Source organism: Cryptomeria japonica, chromosome 7, assembly GCF_030272615.1.
Source record: "Cryptomeria japonica chromosome 7, Sugi_1.0, whole genome shotgun sequence".
Classification (NCBI taxonomy): Eukaryota; Viridiplantae; Streptophyta; class Pinopsida; order Cupressales; family Cupressaceae; genus Cryptomeria; species Cryptomeria japonica.
Window position 1 is genome coordinate 859,325,527 of NC_081411.1, and position 19,765 is coordinate 859,345,291.

At 37.0% G+C, this 19,765-nt stretch overlaps 1 protein-coding gene across 2 annotated transcripts in view; it reads left to right on the forward strand.

The window, feature by feature from the left end:
- The window catches only part of LOC131047033 (uncharacterized), a 366,423-nt gene that overhangs the window by 144,553 nt on the left and 202,105 nt on the right, over positions 1–19,765 (forward strand). For both annotated transcript variants that reach the window (XR_009358409.1, XM_057980827.2), the window contains exon 14: positions 7,003–7,106. Coding sequence is in view for 1 of the 2 variants with exons in the window: in XM_057980827.2 (XP_057836810.1) it covers positions 7,003–7,106 (104 nt within the window). In the remaining variant the exon portion in view is untranslated. The remainder of the gene's footprint in view (positions 1–7,002; positions 7,107–19,765) is intronic.

The following is a 19,765-nucleotide window of genomic DNA, read 5'->3' on the forward strand; positions in this document are numbered from 1 at the left end:
ACCTATCCGCTTCCAATTCCCTCATCCATACATACCATTTCATCCACTCATTTCACACATTCATTCGTTTTCCCCATTTAAAGTCTACCTGCGGTCAGCCATCCAGAACCCGAAATTGGTCCAAAATGCACTCAAAAAACACTTGAAAATGAGTTCTAAAGGTCCAATTACAAGTGCAAACTTGTGTTTACCCATTACACATATGAAGTTGCATGTTTGTTCCCCGCAATTGCAAGTAATGCTCTTGTTTTTCCCACACATGTAATGCAGCTTCCAAAACCCGAAATTCACTTGTGAGCCCATTTTTGCATCAATTTATCCCTTCCCTTGTCAGTCCGGTTTGCACACACGATCTACCAAATCAATGGATTAAGGCATGGGCCTTATTTTGCAAGCAAATTTCAAGAATGAAGGATGATACAAAGAAGAAATACAACAACAATTCATGGTTGAGAACATAGAATGCTTTCAAGACAAAGATGGTCATGACATGAAAAGAGGAAGGCAGCCCGTTCCCTCTTGAAAAGCTAGTACTACCCCAAGCAAGAAGATAAGGATGCAAGTTCCCGTTCCGGTTCAAGATGTCTTTACCGATCTAGAATACTTCAAATTCTTGCATCCTGAAGCGACATGAAGATCATCACAGACAAAGGATGATGCAGTTAGAGTCGTGTCTTTAGACACATGGAATAGTTTTAGTTATGCATTTGTAATTTTGTTTTGACAAGTTACATGTAAAAGTATTTTTTGTAAAATGCAAGTTACACATTACTTGCACTTTTGTAATTACATGTAACGCAACTACAAGTTGTGTCCAATTAGGACTGTAGTTGGAATAACTCTTAGTTAATTAATGAAGTCTCAGTTATTTATTGAAGGAGTCTTGGTGGTTGAGAGAATCTCTCAAGTTAGTTAGGATCCTCCCACCTTTTTCTCAAGGCTCCTCTTCTATAAATACTTGAGAGGTCCATTGTAAATATATCTTTTGGAAAGCAAGCAAAAACTCTGCCAAATTTACAGCAAGAAGTCTTTGAGCTTATGTATGTGGATTGAAAGTTTTTGAAGAATAATAAAGAAGGATTACTCAAGTTTTGAGTCTTTGAGCTACATGTTTGGGTTTGAATCTTTTATTTCTTCTATGCAAAGTGTTTCTAAAGGAGCTTAGTCCAATCTGATTTGAAGTCTTTGAGCTGCAAGTAGAGAAGATTAATTAAAATAGGAAAATCTCTAGAAGGAGCAGCAAGTCTTCGAGCTTGCGTCTATTCTTGAGGAAAAGTTACTGTTTGATAAGAAATAGCAGCAAGTCTTTGAGCTTGCATTAGTTCTTGTCTTTGTGTTAAAAGAATAAATTATTCCAGTCTTTGAGCTGTTGTCGTTTATTCATTGTAAAATTTAGTATAGAAAAGGGTAGATAGGACTTCCAATAGTCAAGTCTTTGAGCTTGATATTGCTGTCCCGTCCCGAAGGAAGTGACGGAAGTCTTTGCGCTTTCAGGAAACTTCATTTCCTTTCTCTTATTTCACTTTAAAGTGGTTACTGCTGTTATTCAATCGCTATCCTTTTCTGTGAAGAGAAAAGGATATTGTCTTTCTTGAAAAAAGAAGAAAGGTTGCTGTCCCATCCCATTTTACTTTCCAAGTTGTAGTTAGATAGGGGGAGCCTTCCCTTAATTAGGAGAGTTTTTACTCATGTGCTGTGGTTGAAACCACAATTTTGTATATTTCCCCAAGTGTACAAAATTTTCAACCAACAATTCAGACCTTTAAGTGAAAATGTTAAAAGTGAAACTTGGCAAAATGCCTCAAAAGGCCGAAATTCGGACCTTTAAGTGAAAATGTGAGAAAAGGCAAAGTTGGCGAAACGTTCAAAAGGTCCGAAATTTGCAAGGTAAGAGGAAATGCCGAAGTTCTTTTCAAACCACGCCCAAACGCCAAACTTCGCGTGACCAAGGGTAAATGCGAAGTGCTTAAAGGTTCAGAAATAACCTCAATCTGCCGAAGTTCAGATGAAGTGCAAAAATCGCGAAATGTGAAACCCTGTGAAGTTTGTTTTTTAAGTTGACAAAATGCCCCAAAGGTCCAAAAATCGTGTTATGAAAGAAAGGCGCAAAAGATGAAGTTTTCAAAACCCCCGAAAACACCGAAGTTCGCACAATAAGGGTAAGTGCGAAGTGTTTGAAGTCTGCAAAATTTCCCTATTTTGCCGAAAATCGCGTTGTGGGAGAAGTGGTGAAGGCTTAAGTCCATGCAAACTTGTAAAAACCCTTCAAATTACCGAAGTTCGCCATCCAAGCAAAAGGGAAGAGCCGCGGATTTGGAAGGTGCGATTTTCCTTCAAAGTTCAAGAACGCATGAGGCACCGAAAACCGCGATTTAGGGGTTAGTTGCAGAAGAATCTTCATAATTTGAAAACCCCCTCCGTTTGCTAAAAGTTCGCAAACAAGTTAGCTTTGGGTGGTGTTGATGTGGCAAAAATCGTACTGCTACTCTTTCCGGTCAACGCATAATATAATGCTAGGTATCTTATCCTCTCTTGAATAAGGAAATCCCTAATGCTATTTTAGATGATTAAAGGGGACAACCTCAAGGTTCCAGCTGTTAGGTCTTGAAGGCTTAGGATAACTTAGCGGTTTAACGTGTTTTGGTTGTAAACACAAGGGGTACTTACGAATGCAACAAGCTGGCCTACATCTGACGATGCTTTGATTCTCAAACTAAGTGAAAATAAAATAAAAAAGAGAAGGGTTCAGGAAGTTGAAGTACAATGGTAGTAATGGTTGGTGCTACGGGTAGAGAGATTTACGTAAACTAACCCCTGCTTCGCTAAAGATATACTCAACTTCATAGGGATAGTGCAAGCTCCAAGGGAATGAAGGATTTTCAGACTGGAGGTACTCATTTAGGCATCCAATTTTGGCGCAGCCTAAGACAAATATCTACAGTTGAACTAAGCACAATAGTAAGGTTCAGACTAACCATACACTGGGACTTAGAATCAGCAAGCCCCCAATGGTATGAATCCAAAATCTCATCAAATACCCCCCACACTTCACCATTAAAATCATTGAACTCTACTTAACCAATTGAAGGGGAACCATGCAAACAGGAGAAAACAAAAATAACAAACACCATACTTCAATGTTCATATATTGATTTCAACTGCCATTACAACAATTTCTTCCATCCGTCCTATTCTACTCCTAATTCGCAAACTGCCGACTTCTAAAATCTAACTCCTAAAAGTTCTAACTTTCTAACAATCTGACATTCTAACCCTTTACAATGAGAGAGGCCTTGCCTTTTATAGACTTTACAAATTTGAATCAAAGGTCAGGATTGATCTCATCCAGTGGCTGCAATTTGCCTTCTAGAAGCCTGACAACTTTAGCCCATGCCTGGCAACTTTAGCCCATGCATAGTAACTTTCATAACTTCCGAGTTGCCATTTTCAACTACTTTCTTAGCTACTGACAATTGTTTGACATCAATTTTGTAGATCAAGTAGCTGGGAATAACTGACCTGTGTACCCCCTTGTTTTATATGCATTAAACGAGGCCCACATGTAGCTATTTTACAATAAAACAATTGATTTTCTGGAATCTTCTGCTATGTAATTTCTTGTTCTGCACATTTTTGGGTAGCATTTTGAGTGTTGCAACTGTCTTATAGAGATTTGAAAAACGGCATCGGTTTGGCTCTTCTGCACTACAGCACGTTCCTCATAGGCACTGCCTTATGGTCATCATTTTGACCTTGCACGCTGGATCTTCATTCTTTGGCTCTGGCGCTCTTCAATTTGAGCTTTAAGTTTTTTGTCGGCTGTTTCCAACGGTGTTGATCTACAAAAGCAAGTTCAACCTAAATCAATCACCTCGAAAAATTGAAGTAATTTTAACAAATATTAAATGTTTTCAAGGTAACATTGGGCTTTGTTTTGGTGAATAAGAAGGGAAAATGAAAGATGTTTACTTTTAAAACAATTCGAACCTCCTTTACTTTATTTCACCTTTGACTTAAGATCGTGCCACTTCAAAGCAAAAAGTTAGGTGATTTAGAACCAAAGTGCCAAAAATGTTCCTTTTATGATTTCACTTAACGTTTTCATTTTAGGGAAAACTTCGGCGATTTGGAGCAAAAGTGCCAAAAAGGGCAATTGTGAGGTTTTATATTTTCCTTGTGTTGAAAGAAGTCCCCCTTTCAAATACATCGACTACCTCCTTTGGTATATAGTTTGGCTTTGACAATAGTCCCAAAACACTTGCACTTTGCTTTGGTCAAACATAAGAATGATGCGATTTCTTTTGACCATTTCGGCCTTTTGACGGCAATATGAAGGAGCTTTTGATTTTAAAATGTTAGGCCTTTTGGTATTTTATCGGCCTTGTGAGGGGGCGATAGCAAAAAAAAAAAAAGGGGCGATTTGTTTTAAAACAATGCAAACATCCTTTAAATTGACTCCCTTTATCACTTCACTTCACAAGAGCTTTATTTATTTTTATCGCCTTTGCAAGGAAAGCCCGATATTTTAGTATTCGACCACCTAAGCCCAATTTCATTTTAGCCTAAGCGCATTTCGGTATAATTTTGGGTGATGTTGAGGCGATGCGAAGATTATTTTGAAAAAGTTTTTGGAAGAGTGATTTCTGCGTTGGTAGTTTGACAAGGTTTTCCTTGGCATTTGAAGGCATTTTCTTTTTCGATTTTGCTTAGCACTTCGACAGGTTTTTCCATGGGGCTTTCAACATTACCTTAGGCAAAATTTTGTTGCTTTGAGTATTGGATTTTCGGCATTTTGTAGGGGTTGGGATGGAGTTTGAGGACCAGTTCGGCTAATCTAGGAGCCGACATTTTGAAGGGAAACAAATTCTGGCCTCCTTTTGGGAATGTCTTCGGTGATAGCAAGGGGCGATGATAAGATGATTTCAAAAATCTTATCCCTTTCAAATCGTGGTTTACAAAGGCGTCCTGGCCCAAGGCAATGCGTGAGCATCTCTCTCTTATGTGTAGACTAGTAGGAGGGGGTCCCTATCAAAGGGAAGGGGATGTGGTGCAATACGCACAACAGGTTGCTTGTGTAGATTGTGATGGAGAGTGTCTTTGCTTATGTTTGATGTTTTTTGTAGTTCTGGGTAACTTTGCTTGGTTCATTGTTTGTAATGAACTCGTGTGTGTAGTTTTCTCCAGTTGATAAGATTAGTTTATTTTCTAGCATCTCCATTGTTATCTTCTTTTATTTCTGTTGCGACTTTGTGCATGCTTCACTAGTTGTTCAGTTGAACTGTCACGGTGTTGTGTCGCATATGGTGCAAAGTGCTGCTGTTGTATATGAAGATGATAAAAGCATAGCTTGCAAATTTTGCAAGTACTCTCCGAGTTGCCGAGTACTCTTTTTTATCTTTTGGGCGAGTTTTTACAAGTTTAACCAAAGTTGAATGGACATAGATATAGATACATATACTAATATGAATACAGTGTTGCATATGGATACGACTGTTTTTTAATATCCCCAATATTGATACGATTGGATATAACATTCATTAAAAACATACACATATTTCAGACAATTTTCTAAGTTATTAGAGGAGATTTTCATTACTTAAAAAATATAGACACATAATTGCTACATAAATAATTATAACTTGATTTAACAATTTACAATATGCAAAAGATAACCCAAAAAAATGGGTTGGTGAAATAGAAAAAACATTTCATTTGTATTTCTCATTTGGTGTAGGTTCTATTTATACCCTTTTTTTTAAATGCATGAATGAAGTTTTTTGAAATTAAATTTCAGAATATTTATGTCAAAAAAAAATAAAAAATGAAATCACATAGTATCCAGCATGGTTGGAAAGTCAAGGTTTTTTGGTCAAATGTGAGTACAGTATCCGACTTGTATCTTGGCCATATCGGATACAGGGATGCGCACCTAGGAGGGACAAAGGAGTATCCAACTACTTTGAGTTTAGCTCTTGAGTTTTTATAGGCTTAGGGAAAATATGGGTAAAACTGCCTATGTAGTTAACATGCTGTTTAATATGCATTTTTCACACGTTTATGCCATAAAACCATGCATTTTCTCTTTTGAGATGTCAATTTTTATTGCAATACATTTTGTAATTGAATTTTGTTAAAAAAATGTTTCTTTAAGAAATTTTAACTTTTAGTACTTTCTAAGTTGCCAAGTAAAAATTTTTGGGCTTGTTGAGTACTCTCCGAGTCCGAGTCTGCAAACTATGGATATAAGTGGCAAATCCTTCTAGATTGTGGTCTGCTCAATCTCAAGGTTTTCTTACTCACATTGTGTGTGTATAAGTAGAATTTCTATCTTTGATCATTTTATGTCTTTTTGATTATTGAGTTTTATAGATATAATTGGATGCTTGAAACTGAAAATTTGTTTTGTGTTTTTGTTTCCTTTGTTGTATTGCATAGGTAAATCCTTCTGTTATTCACATTAGCAGTAGCAATTGAAAGCTTGTTCCCCAACATAAAGCGATAGAGACAATCCATTGTAGACACTCAATTGTATTTTTCTAGATGCATACATATGTACTCCGCTTCATGTGAAGGCACAGAGGGAGAAAGAAGAACTTATATTAATGCCCACAAGTAACCAAAATAGGTCCATGAGACTTAGAAATACAGATAGAGACAGTAGCAAGAGGGACGAACCAGACACTCATGCACACATATTTATGATTGGTGGATTAAGTTTGCTTTCCAACTAGAATGCTTTGTGTTGTTTTTTGACTTATCTTGTTTCCTTAGTTGAATCTCCAGTGGAATCCATGTGGTCGTTTCTATCTATAATATTGTGATATTAATTGATAATTAAATGAATATATTACAGTGTTATGCTTTTGGCATATTCTTTATGATATATATTATAGACATCTGTCGCATGGCAACCAACTACAAGTTTTTTCAAAACTCTTCAAGAAATATATGTCATCAAATTTTTTACATTAGCTGATACTTGAATGCGTGTTCTTTTTGCAGTTTGAGGTTACGCCATTCTTGCTTGCCCCCACAAGTGATTCTTTTCTACAAGCTTGTGAGCCAAAAGACAATTGCATTGAGTCTAAAACTGTTTGGGCGCTTCCGTAAGTTTTGTGAAAATATTTCATAAACACTCAGGAATATGTTAAGAATTTAATTCTTAAATTTGACATGTTCACATAGTTTCATTTAGATTTTGTTGTTTATATTTTTTGAAACTTTCTTTCAATACGTGCTGCAACTTTTGTACTTGCTATTATTGTAAACTGCCTTGGGAAGATATTTCTGTTGCCATAATTTTAGTTTAGTTTGGCTCTCTATAGAAGATTTCTGATTTTCATGTACTAGATATGTTAATATATATTAGTCTTTCATTTTTCTTCACCTTATGTCACTTTGTGTAGGTTTCTTACAATTTGAATGTTTTCTAGACCTCACAAGTGGATTCTTTGTTATCTTTTAAATAACAGCTTATTGTGCATGTAAAATTGGATCATAATTTAACTATAGAGAAAATTACAATGTTTGTCAAAAAGAAGTTTAACCATTCATGCAGATCCAACAATCCTTCTACTTAAAAGGGATTTCAGTTTTCCAAGATTAGAATTTTTTGCTCCTATTGCAAGAAAAGAGGGCATATTATTATGATTCAACAAAACCTTGGCTGAGCGTCTGCTCATACTCACAAACTCACTACAATCTTACATCAGACTTCATACAGCTCTACAGAGGTGGACTCTTGGAAGAGTAGAAGCTCATTCTGATGTTGCTAAGATATAACGTTTCACTTTAATGAAATAGAAATGTTTTTCTGTTGTTTTGGTCCCTCCATTCCATCAATTGATATCAGAGCAGAAAGATCCAGGGAGTCTTATGCTGAAGCATTGAGGTTGGTAGTTGTGGCTATGGTTGTAGAAGTCTTTGAAGAGACTGTTGCTTGGAGAGATGTAGAGGAACCAAATATAGCTGAAGTCAAAAGGATTATGAAGATGAGCCACCATCAAGTAAGAGCTCTCGTTAGAGTTTCTCCTCCGATCCAAAAATCTCTTCAAGGAAAGCTAAGTACAAATAAGGCATTGGTTTTGGACAATGATGAAAAATGTCTTTTTGAAGCAGCTACTGAAGACCCTTTACATGAGAATAGTGAGGATGAATACATTTATAACCAAAATAAAAAATTTGAAGTAGTGATTGGATGTGTGTGTGTTCCCAATCACAATTGTTTATCGTTTGTGATCGGATGTGTTTTTCCCCAATCACATTTATTGAGAAATAGTGATTGGATGTGTTTGTCTCCAACCACATTTGTTGAGTGATTAGATGTTCTTTTTTCCAATCAAATTTGTTGGGTGATTATGATTGGACGGATTTGTCCTGAAATAATTGTTGTGAATAGAAGCATGTGTCTCTGTTCATCATTGATGATGGACATAAGTGTTTCTTGTTTAATATGCAAACAAACTTGAGAAGAGATTATTAAGTACAATTTATGGCAGATTGTGAAGAGTTTAATATATGAGTTTAATTCATCTTATATTATGGTGCAATTTGTTAAAAATAAGAAGTACACTGTGAAGAGATATGACTTGTTTGAAAAGTTGTGACGACTTGATGAAAGGAGATGTCTCTAAGGAGATGAGAAAATATAAAAGGGAAGTTGATTAGATGAAGAGAAGAGTGTGCTGTATTTTTCAAAGACAACAAATCATATCCACGAAGAGCCATTAATAAGATGATAGATTGCAGATTTTTATGATGAAGCGTATGAGAAGATTATTTCAGATTTGATGTGAAAAGTGCAGTCGACATAAAATGCCTATGGTTATATTTGATAATATTTGTTATTTGCCAATGCATTAATTGTTTGTATTAAGTGGATTGTCACTCTATTGACGTGTCTAAAGTCGCGGAACTACGACTCCATCCGGCCAATGCAAAATAGAATGCTAAGAATCCTATCCTCTCTTGAGATAAGGAAATCCCTAATGCTGTGTTAAATTTGATCAATGGGGACGACCTCAATGTTTCAGTTGTCAGGTCTTGACTGCAGGATTACTCAGTGATTGATATGATTTGCTGGGAGCACAAGGTGTCTTACAGTTCTACAACAAGGTGGTCTGCTGTGATTCTCGAATTGCGTAATAAAGAGCAAAGAGGAAGGGATATGAGATCTAAAACTAATAAGACTGGTATGCGGGTAGACGGATTCAATTATAACCAATCCCTACTTGGCTAGAATAGCTCACAACCTTGCAGGAACGGTGCAATCTTCAAGGGGACTTGGAAGATTTTCAGATTGCAGACGCACGGTTAAGCACCCAATTTTGGCATAGCTCAGACAGACACTTGCAATTGAACTAAGCACAATTAAAGGCTCAGGTTAACCATACGAAAGGATACACAATCAGTATATCCTCAATGGTATGAGCCTGTATCTATCAAATACCTGCACACCCAAAATAGAAAGATCTATCTAAAATGCTGAAAGAAACCATGCAAACATGATGAAAACAAGACAATAAACACCAAATCAATGTCTATATTGATTTCAGCTGCCTATTACAACAATTTCTGCAACATCTCTATGCTACTGCTAAGATCTAACCTATTCTAACTTCAAAAATCTAACTACAAAATTCGAACCCCAAAATTCTAATCAGAGTCTAACTGTCTAACCCTTTACAAAAGAAACGCCTCTGCCTTTTATAGTTTTTTACAATATTGAATCAAGGGCCAGGATGGATTGCATCCAAGGTCTGCAACCTGCCATCCAGAAGTTGGCAGCCTTAACCCATGCCCATTAAACTGTCAGTCATCTATCCAACCACTATCTCAACTGCCTACAACTGTTTGGATTCAATTTGGGTCTATCCGGTGGTTGGACATAACTGTCCACAATTGACCTGTTTCCCCTTTGTTTCAAAATATCAATTTCAGTTTTCAGAAACTGAACTTTTGGAATTAAATCCAGCTGTGTATTTCTTGAGAATGCATAGACTTGCCGCATTCGGAGTGTTCTTTGGTCTCTGGTCCTGATGCTGGACTTTAGCTTTGTGGTCTGGTGGCACAACGACACGCTTCCCAATGCTCGGTTTCTCTCGTGTTCCTGCAACACGTTCCAACATCTTTTCTTCAGCTTTCGATGCCTGGCTCCTTGATGTTTCAGGCCTTCTCTTGGTTCTTTGCGATGACGTCCTGCGAACAATCAATCTCTTTTTCATAAATCAATTTGAAAAATTAATTAATTTAATTAATCAAACATTAAATTTTAACGTCTGGCTCGAGAAGCTCTTTGTGAGATGTATCTTTTAAATGTCGTCTCGAACGCCTCACCTAAAATGTGAGATTTTGGCTTTCCATTTTAACTCCATCCTCGCGAAATTTTGTTTGATTTCACCTTTAATCACCTAAGTCCTAGAATTTCGAGAAAACTGGAGGTTTTGCAAGATTTACCTTTTAAGTTTTAACCTCCCTTTTGGCAATTTCGGGTTGGAAGACATTTTGAAAAGGTTTTTTAATTAAACGCTTCGCCTCATTTTCAAATTCAGTCTGAAGGCTCACTTTGCAAACTTTTCTAAAAGTTAAAACGCCCTTTATATTGCATTTTCGGGCTAAATTGGCCTTTTGAAAAGTTCCATTTTAAAACGCCTTACCAATTTTCGCGAGTTTTGCTTATTTTCCATTTTCGGCTTAGAGGCCGATTTTGGGAGTTTATGTTTTGAGATGTTTTCTAAATTTTTAGGATTTGTAGGTGTAGACATATAAAAATGACCATATTCCTAAATGAATATTTTATGTTCATTTCTCTATTTAATTAAATTCCCGCATTCCTCTATTTAATTAAGTAAATTGCTCAATTAAATTCACTATGCCATTTAATGAATAAATCATTTTATTCAATTAAATCCCTTCTATCCACTTTTAATTAAATTCAAAATTTAATTAAAAAAAAAAGTTTATCCTAAATTGAATAAATCTAATTTATTTGATTGCAACCAAATTGAATTAAATTAACTTTATTTCAATTAAATCCTATTATCCCTCCATCCACTTGCATTCTCCTACATCTCCCACTTGCATTCTAAAACCTATTCCTAATTTCTTCTAGACCCTTCTAATCACTTCTAAATTAACCTAACCCATCTTCTAAACTTTGTCACATCCCTAAGCAAGGGGAGGTCACTTCTCAAAACCTTAAAGTCTTTGATAACCATTAAAGGCTTCAAGTCTTCAACCACTTAATTTTCCAAAGTCTCCCAAACCATTAATGGTTAATTCAACCCTCTTACATGGTTAGAGGCTTTTTGCCTAACTTAACCTTCATCCAACCCAAGGGTCTCATCAAGCCTTTAATGCTTTGACCATGATTATCTCTTAATCATTTGCACAAGAGTTTATCCTTGAATTAACTCTTAATCCAATAGGTAATCTTAACCTAAGCTTGACCCTTACCCTCTAGATAACCATGAGGTCTTCTCAGGCATTTAATGTCTCCAACCCCTTCTCTCAACCCAACCCTATGTTGACACTTGTCACCATTTCATTGGTGCAAATTGCAAACATGGATCCTCAACTTTCAAACTCAACCCTTGATTATATCTTTCAATCCTGACCATCCATTGCCCTATTTTTGCTATAAATAGAGCTCTCATTCCTCCATTTTGATAGATAATCCAAGTTTGTAGTATCATACTTATGCTCAAATACATTCAAGTTTTCATATACCATTTATGCTCATCATTTTAGCCTCTCTTTTAACTAGGAATTAGTCTAAATATGCATGTTTAGAATACTTACTATTATCATTAACTTAAATCATTGAACTAATATAGTATGCTAGGATAGTTTGTTTACTAACCTTGTCATCTTATAGTTAGTTTATTGCATTTGTAGAATCATGCATAGTTTAGGATGCATTTCATTCTAAATCTATCAAAGCATCCCTCGTTCTTACATTTGCCATCCCTAAACCATTTTGCTCAGTGATCTGAGAGCAAAAATATTGGTTTGAGGGACATTGTAGGATAGAGAACCATGGGACCCACCTTGGGAAGCTGAATTATACTTCACGACTCCATAGCTTGCACCAAGAAGTCCTGTGTGTGTGTGTGGACAAGTCTTTTGGAATATTTTCACATATTGAGTTCTATCGACCCACTTTTCCCGCATACATTTTCTGGCGCCCACCGTGGGGCTCGACTCCATATGTCAAATCGTTTTTTGAAATTAATCACTTTTGCAGGTCCGCGGGAAACAGGAATCAGCGCGTGGGAAACATTCCCTGGCGCATCCGGTTAACAGTCTAGCGCATCTCGCTTTCTGTTCAGCGCATAGAGTCCATCATCTAGCGCTTGAAGTCCTTTTTTTAGCGCATGACCCCCACTAATTTTTTTCTGTAGGTATCAACGCGGGAGAAAAACAGAGTAGCGCATTTGAAAAACAGTTTGGCGCTTCGGGTCTGTTAGATAGTGCATCCGGCTCACTGTTTAGCGCGTGCAGTCTATTCTATGGCGCTTAAAGTTTTTTCCTTAGTGCATCATATATCTAACAGTTTTCTGTAGGTGTCAACGTGAGAGAAAAACAGAGCAGCGCTTTCGGTGCACAGAGTAGCGCATCCCGAAGACAGTATAGCGCACCTTGGGTTTCTTTTAGCGCATCACTGTGATTTTGTAGCGCGTACAGTTTGTTTTGTAGTGCATCACAGATTGAAAACAAAAAAAAAAAAAAAAATTGTAACCGAAAGTTAAAAATTAGACTTGTGGAAGTCCACCAAATCATCTAACGTTTTTCCTCTGGTTTTCTTGCAGGATTCTAACAAATTTGTTGCAGAAAGGAGCTTAATCTTAGAATATTTAGATAGTTAGGATTTTCACTAACTTAGTTAAGTTAGTTTAAATTTTTAAACGTCTTTTATTCTTAAAATTGAACTCACTTATTTCTTTTGGGCTATAAAAAGAACCACTATCGGAAATTTTCTTGCTTTTATAGGAGAAAAACTTTGTTTTAGGCTCTAAAACGAACAATACAAACTTTCCTTTTTTGCAAAAGTAGATATAAAAGAAACCTCACCATCCTTTGGTGTATAAAAGGATTCATTTTCAAATTTTGCAAAGGAAAGAACCTCACTTACGAAGTTTTGTTACAATCAAAAGAGGGAAGTTATTCCCCTTTTCCGATTTTCTTTTGTTGACCATATCGAAAATTTTGCTTTGTTGACCAGGTTCCTTCACTAGATTAAATAATCATTGCTTTGAGGAACTAAAAAGAACACCATGCTTTTGGAGCAACATCTCCAAGTAGAGATTAACAAATCACTGAATTGAAGGCTTAAAAAGAACTTTGATTGCCTTGTCTCGAAAGTGGAAGGAATATGCTCTCCCCTTGACTGGGTGATCAAAAATCCAGACCACTCTTAAAGCTTTCTGTATTTCAAGCATAAAACCTTTAGCAGGCCTGCCTTCCCGAGGAGTTGGGATCAACTCTTAAAGCCGTTTATGGCCGGTGTGAAGGGAACGACCTAAGTGGGGAACGACTTTGACGCCAAGAAATTCCAACCCACTATAATCAAACGTGGAAAGTGACGAAAGTCCTTTTCAACGGTTGCGCGTAGCGATTAGCCTTCCCCCAGTATCCTTGAGATACGTAAAGCCTTTGTTCTAAAGGTTGGGAAGCCTCCTGAGGGAATTTATCACTGATGGTCGAATGGGAAGCCTGATTACGAACCATAGAAATAGAAGCTTTGAACCGAGTCAGTAACCAGACATTTATAACATCATAGTGCAAGGGTGGGGAAGAATCCGCCCCCAAGATTACTCACCATATATCTCCCAAGATAACTACTCAACTGTGAAGTGATTCACTTTGAGTTAATTTCTAGCAAAAGGCAAAAAAACGGGCGCCCTCTAGGGGGTGACATGGCTGTTTGAGCTGACGGAATATTGAGACTAGTGGGCTATGATGTTATTTATGACCTTTGACTAAAGAGTCTTTCTGAAGTGTACTATTCGTATCCAAACCTGTTAAAACATTAGGGATTTGAACACATCCTTGCAGAACATACACTTTTTGTTAGATTAGGCAAAATGGTTGTACTTTTTATGCCGTGCTTGCATTTACTACTTCAGAAAATCATCCATCAAACTTGAAAAATTCACAACAAAATTTCAAAATTGACAAAAAACCAACCAAAGAAAAAAATCAGGGCAGTTTAGCGCATAAGACCAACTTCTTAGCGCGTGAGGTATTTTTGTTAGCGCATCCAACCATCAAGTTAGCGCGTCGGTTCCAAACAGTAGCGTCTTATCCCAAATCAAACCAGTGTTGAAACATTTAGCGCATCAGAGAAATAGTCTAGCGCGTGGAAGCATCAGCTTAGCGCGTGAAAACCAAACATTAGCGCATCAGGTTCAAAAGTTAGCGCGTTACAGGCCCAAGCTAGCGCATGGCGTTTTCAAAACAGATAGAAAACAATTTTTGAACAGTCAAAACTTTAGCGCGTGTCTGGGGGCAGCCTAGCGCATGTGGTCATTATTTTAGCGTGTAGAGTAATTTTGGTAGCGCATGTAGTCTCTGTTTTAGCGCGTGATCAAAAACATATAAACAGAGGGCAAAACAGTGAGGAATTTTAAAAATTTCGAAAACATTTTCAGAAGCCTTTTCCATCAACATCATTTTTCATCAAAGCAGAGTGACAAAAACAAACCGTTAAAAAATATTTCTTGAGCTAAATTTGTGTCAAAACAAACGTTGTAAAAATCCTAAACTAATCGCACGATAAAACATGTCTATCTTATCATAATCCGGAAACCTCATCCTCAGTATCAACAGAATCTTTTACCATCTTACGGATTTCATCTCAAAAACACTTGTTTAAAATTTTCAAGTTGTCAAATCAAGTCTCCATATCGGGAGGCTTTTATCCATATCATTTGACACGCTTTGTCGTGAAGGGGCATCTAAACCTTCACTTTGATAGAGTAAGATTTGAAATTTTCCAAACAAGATCAACTGAATCCAAACAAATCAAAGGAAACCATTGATCACTCATGCATGACTAATCCCCATATTCTGAGAAGAAAGAACCTTTATTGTAACATCACATTGAAGAAACAACAACCTAGTTTTTCCAAGTTCATCAAGAGAAATAAGTTTTTATACATCAATCGTCAACTCTTCAAATCTCATCGGGTATTCTTTCATCACGTCAAACGTTATATCTAAAACAAATCCAACGAATTTGACAAAGAACCCTTAAAAACAAGAGCCTACTGTCAAAAGTCTGCTTTTAATCAAATCATAAACCGCGGAGGAAAGATCAATCCAGCATTCTTGCCCGACGAGTGTATCACTTATAACACATCTCGACCAGAACCACCAACCCCCGAACAACATATCAACGAGGATTTTGTCCCCTTCATCACTGAAAGTTTTTACTAAAATGCCTGTTACTCTCTCTCAAAGAAACCAACAAAGCGAGACACACGCAGAGTCTAGTATGAATCGAAGGTTGTCAAATCTTTTTGAAGTTCCACACTTGGAAGAGACTGAAATTTCTGAAGCCCTTCTTCAGGAATGTCAGGAAAACCCTTCATTCCAAAAACTTGTAGAAAGGCTTATGGAAAATGACAAAGAAAAGTATCTACTCATGCTCACAAGTAAAGGCATTAAACTTCCTGAAGATTTAGACACAAACATCTTTAGAACCGGATCTCGACAATATGCATATCAAGAACAACAAAGAGAAGAAGAAACTCGTAACTTTGAACAACACATACCTGAGCAACACATTCCAGAACAACGTATACCAGAAATGCGTATACTTGAGCTAGAAACTCCAGAGCAAAATATACCATTTAACACACCTTTTCAGTTGAGAACTAATACAAGGGAAGAACTTTTCCCTCGACAAGATAATGCGCCTTTGGTTGCTCTTACTCAACAAATGCAAATGTTACAAAGGCAAATACAGGATATGCAACAAGGGACAACAGTGCGGTACTCTTTAAACGAAATATGTCCTTATCCTTTCGACAGAAGATTGAACATGGTGCCTTTTCCTCCAAACTCAGACGTTCCCAAATTTGATAAATATGATGGGAAAAGTGATCCTCGAGATCATGTTCGAGAATTTTGCACAATGAGCCTTGAATTTGCTCATGATGACACCTATCTGATGAGGTTATTCCCAAGAAGCCTGGGAGGGCAAACAATGGAATGGTTATCCAAAATTACACCACCTGTCAGATCATTTGATGAATTGGTTAACAAATTCATAACCCAATAATCCTATAACATTCAACATGCCATAACCATGCTAGATGTTTGCAACACCAAACAAAAGAACAACGAAACATTCATGATATTCCTTCAACGCTGGCGACGTATGGTCTCCAGATATCCTCGAGATATTCCTGAAAAGGAGAAAATGGAAATCTTCATCAACAACTTGAATGGTGAAATGAGTTACAGGCTAAAACTTCAATGCATACCATCTTTCGCTAAATTGATTGAAAATGGCATTCAAGTAGAGGAAGCTTGTGTCAAAAAGGGAACACTCAAATTCTTCAAGGAAGGCACAAACTCATCAAACTACAATAACCAGAACAACACCAACCTCGACAAGTCTCGATTCTGGACTCGAAACAAAAACGAAAGCAACAATGAAACGCATGATCCGAAATCTAAGCAACCAGTGCTCGCATTATCCGGAAATTCTCAGGCTACGAAAAATCCTAAAAGTGCTAATCTAAATGCTAACACATATGCACCAAACGCTAATCAAGGACAACTCAACACAAACAACACCAATGATACTCAAAGCAAAAATATGAATCCAGGACCTAACAACAATTCACGCAATAACACGAACAATTTCCAAAAGCGTATCTTCACACCACTAGGGCAATCACTAGAATTAGCATTCAGAGAACTTTTGGCCAGAGTTACGTGACTCGCGGCGAGTCACGCGAGTCACGCGAGTCAACGGGCCGGGTGACCCCTGCCGGGTCACGGTGACCCTGACCCGGGCTTGGACGGGTCAGGGGGCGTGACTCGCCTGACTCGCCGAGTCAGCGAGTCACTCCCTGACTCGCCGAGTCTGAGGGTCATGACTCGGCCAGAGTCACTTAAAACAGTGCAATAAAAAAAACAAAAAAAAAAACAAAACATTTTTTAATGATTTTTTGGCCCCTTGACCCCGCAAGGGGCGATGCCCCTTGACCCCAACCTGGGGGTGCTGCCCCCAAACCCCCGTTGAAAAATATAGGGGGAAACTGCGCCGATAGAAGTAGGGAAAATCTAACCTACGAGTCTGATTAGGCTCCATATAACAACACAACTTAGAAATCTTGGTAATTGGTATTTAGATTTAGTATTTCAAATTTCCTATAGTCTCATTTGACAATGTAATTCTTATACTGTAATAGTGTCATACATCTTTTCAAAACTAGTTTTTCAAGTACTATATGTATATGTATAACTATATCAGCACCACCACCCCGCCACCCCCCCGTCGCCGTCCCCCTGCCGTCCCCAAACTTAGGCCCTTGGTCCCCCCGTCCTGGAAACGCGTCCCCTCGTCCCCAACGCCCATGGAACACTGGAAAAATAGGAAGCCATAGTTTTGCAACTAGCTGAGAGGAAGAGGTAAAAAGCTTGCACAAATCACATTGGGGCAACACTACAGTCCGATTGGCTCACTGAGTCAACCGATCCAGTCTTCACTAATGAGGACCTTGAGTGGGTTGACCAGACAGATAGAAAGGCTGAGGCTGTGGCTATGGCAGAGGAGGAGGATAGAGCATGATCAGGCACAACACCTATGGCTGCTCAGACTGGCACATCACAGGCAGAGACTATGGCTACTCAGTCATCCAGGACCTACCTTAGACGCCTTTCTAGGAGGCAGATAGACGAGGCTGAGCCAGAGCCTAAGCCATAGACTTGTTTTTGTTTACACTTTAGAGTTACATATATGTTTGGGAACATTTGAAGTCATGGATTTTATATATATTGGACAACATTTATAACTCTATATATCTATGTTTTCTAATTCCTTCAACTACAATTTACATTTCTATGCATGTGATGGATGTATGTTTATGTATGTGATCAAATTAGCTTCTATTTGACGATGTTATAGTGTCTTTAAGCTTAATTCAATAATGGGTGTATGAAACAAGTTTTAAATCGTTAAAAATCTCTAAATTTCAAGGGTTTTCTTATTTTGCCGAGTCGTTGCCGAGTCATTGCCGAGTCCGAGCCGAGTCACGAGTCGAGTCAGCCTTGCCGAGTCAGAGCCGAGTCCGAGTCTGGGAACTTTGCTTTTGGCAAACAAGATTCTTTCTTTGCCTCCAATCAGCAACTATGAACCCCAAATCAAACCACCTTGGTGGAATGATTCACACTATTGTGATTTCCATCGTAACAAGGGTCATCGGACGAACGATTGCATGAGATTCGAACACATGGTGCAAGACATGTGTCATAACCCCTCTTTGGACATTGGATTATTGTGATTAAATAAATACGATAATTAAAACATTTGTTAATTAACATTTAATAAAATGGGAAAATCGTCTCATTTATGAGACTTCACAATTTTCCTCTAAAGTGAGAGGGTTGTCATAACCCCACATCCTGGTGATGTAATCAATAATAGATTTTGTGATTCTTCATCATAATAATAAATTATCATTTATTATGTAATTAATAATATTAATAGTAATATAAATCATTCATTAATATAAAAATAATATTAATATTATAATAAGACTATCATATCCCCTCCTTAATCATTATATATAGCATAAATGAAACAATTATTAATTAATATAATCAACGAATAATTGTTTAAAATTATTAAACATTTATTTATTAAAATTATTATTTAATATTTATTAAAATTAATTACTAATAATATTCTGGAAATATTCAAATAAAAATTGACATTATATTATAAAAATTATATAAATTATAGATATAATTTACATTAGATCACATCACGTGGGAGGTTAGTTCATTATATAGTATGCGATGTTAATTATCTTAATGATTCTTATCAATTCAACCATTACTTGCTAAATCGGTAACATCTGAGATGACGTCTTAAGATCTTTTAAAAAAAATCGATTGACACTTCTTTCATGCCATTAATTGATTTCTTTAATCCTGTGTAAGTGAGCAATCTTCATAGGTCTCCTCAGCGATAGTATGGGATCTGATGTCATGATTGGTTCAGTCTACTTCCTTGCTTGTACCATTACTTATCTATTAGATGCTTTTGGGATAATTGAAGACATATTTACCTCTGTAATATTTGATGTTAATACTGGCCTTCATTAAGGTACCGCAGTCTCATATACATCACCTAATAGTTAATCATCCCATAATTATTATCAAGCATATCTAGAGATAATCAATTGATAACAGCAATTAGACAAGTAATCGGATCAGCCAGTTATAAGCAAATCCAAAGTGATTAGTATAATCAGTAATTAGAGAGACAATACGAATTTGGTATGCCTTAAAGAGGCACGATCTGTAAAGGATATGTCTCTTCAATATTCAAGAGGTGCAATCTCTTCAGTATTGCAAGATACAAAGGGAGTTCGAAAACTATTCCATGCGGTGAAGGAGTTTATATCGGATCCCTGCATCCAGTTCGGATGGCTCTAAAAGAACAATCACCGTGGGGATATATATCGGTGCTTATAAAAATGAAATTATTATCAATCAATTTAGATCAAAACTATTATTAATGTCA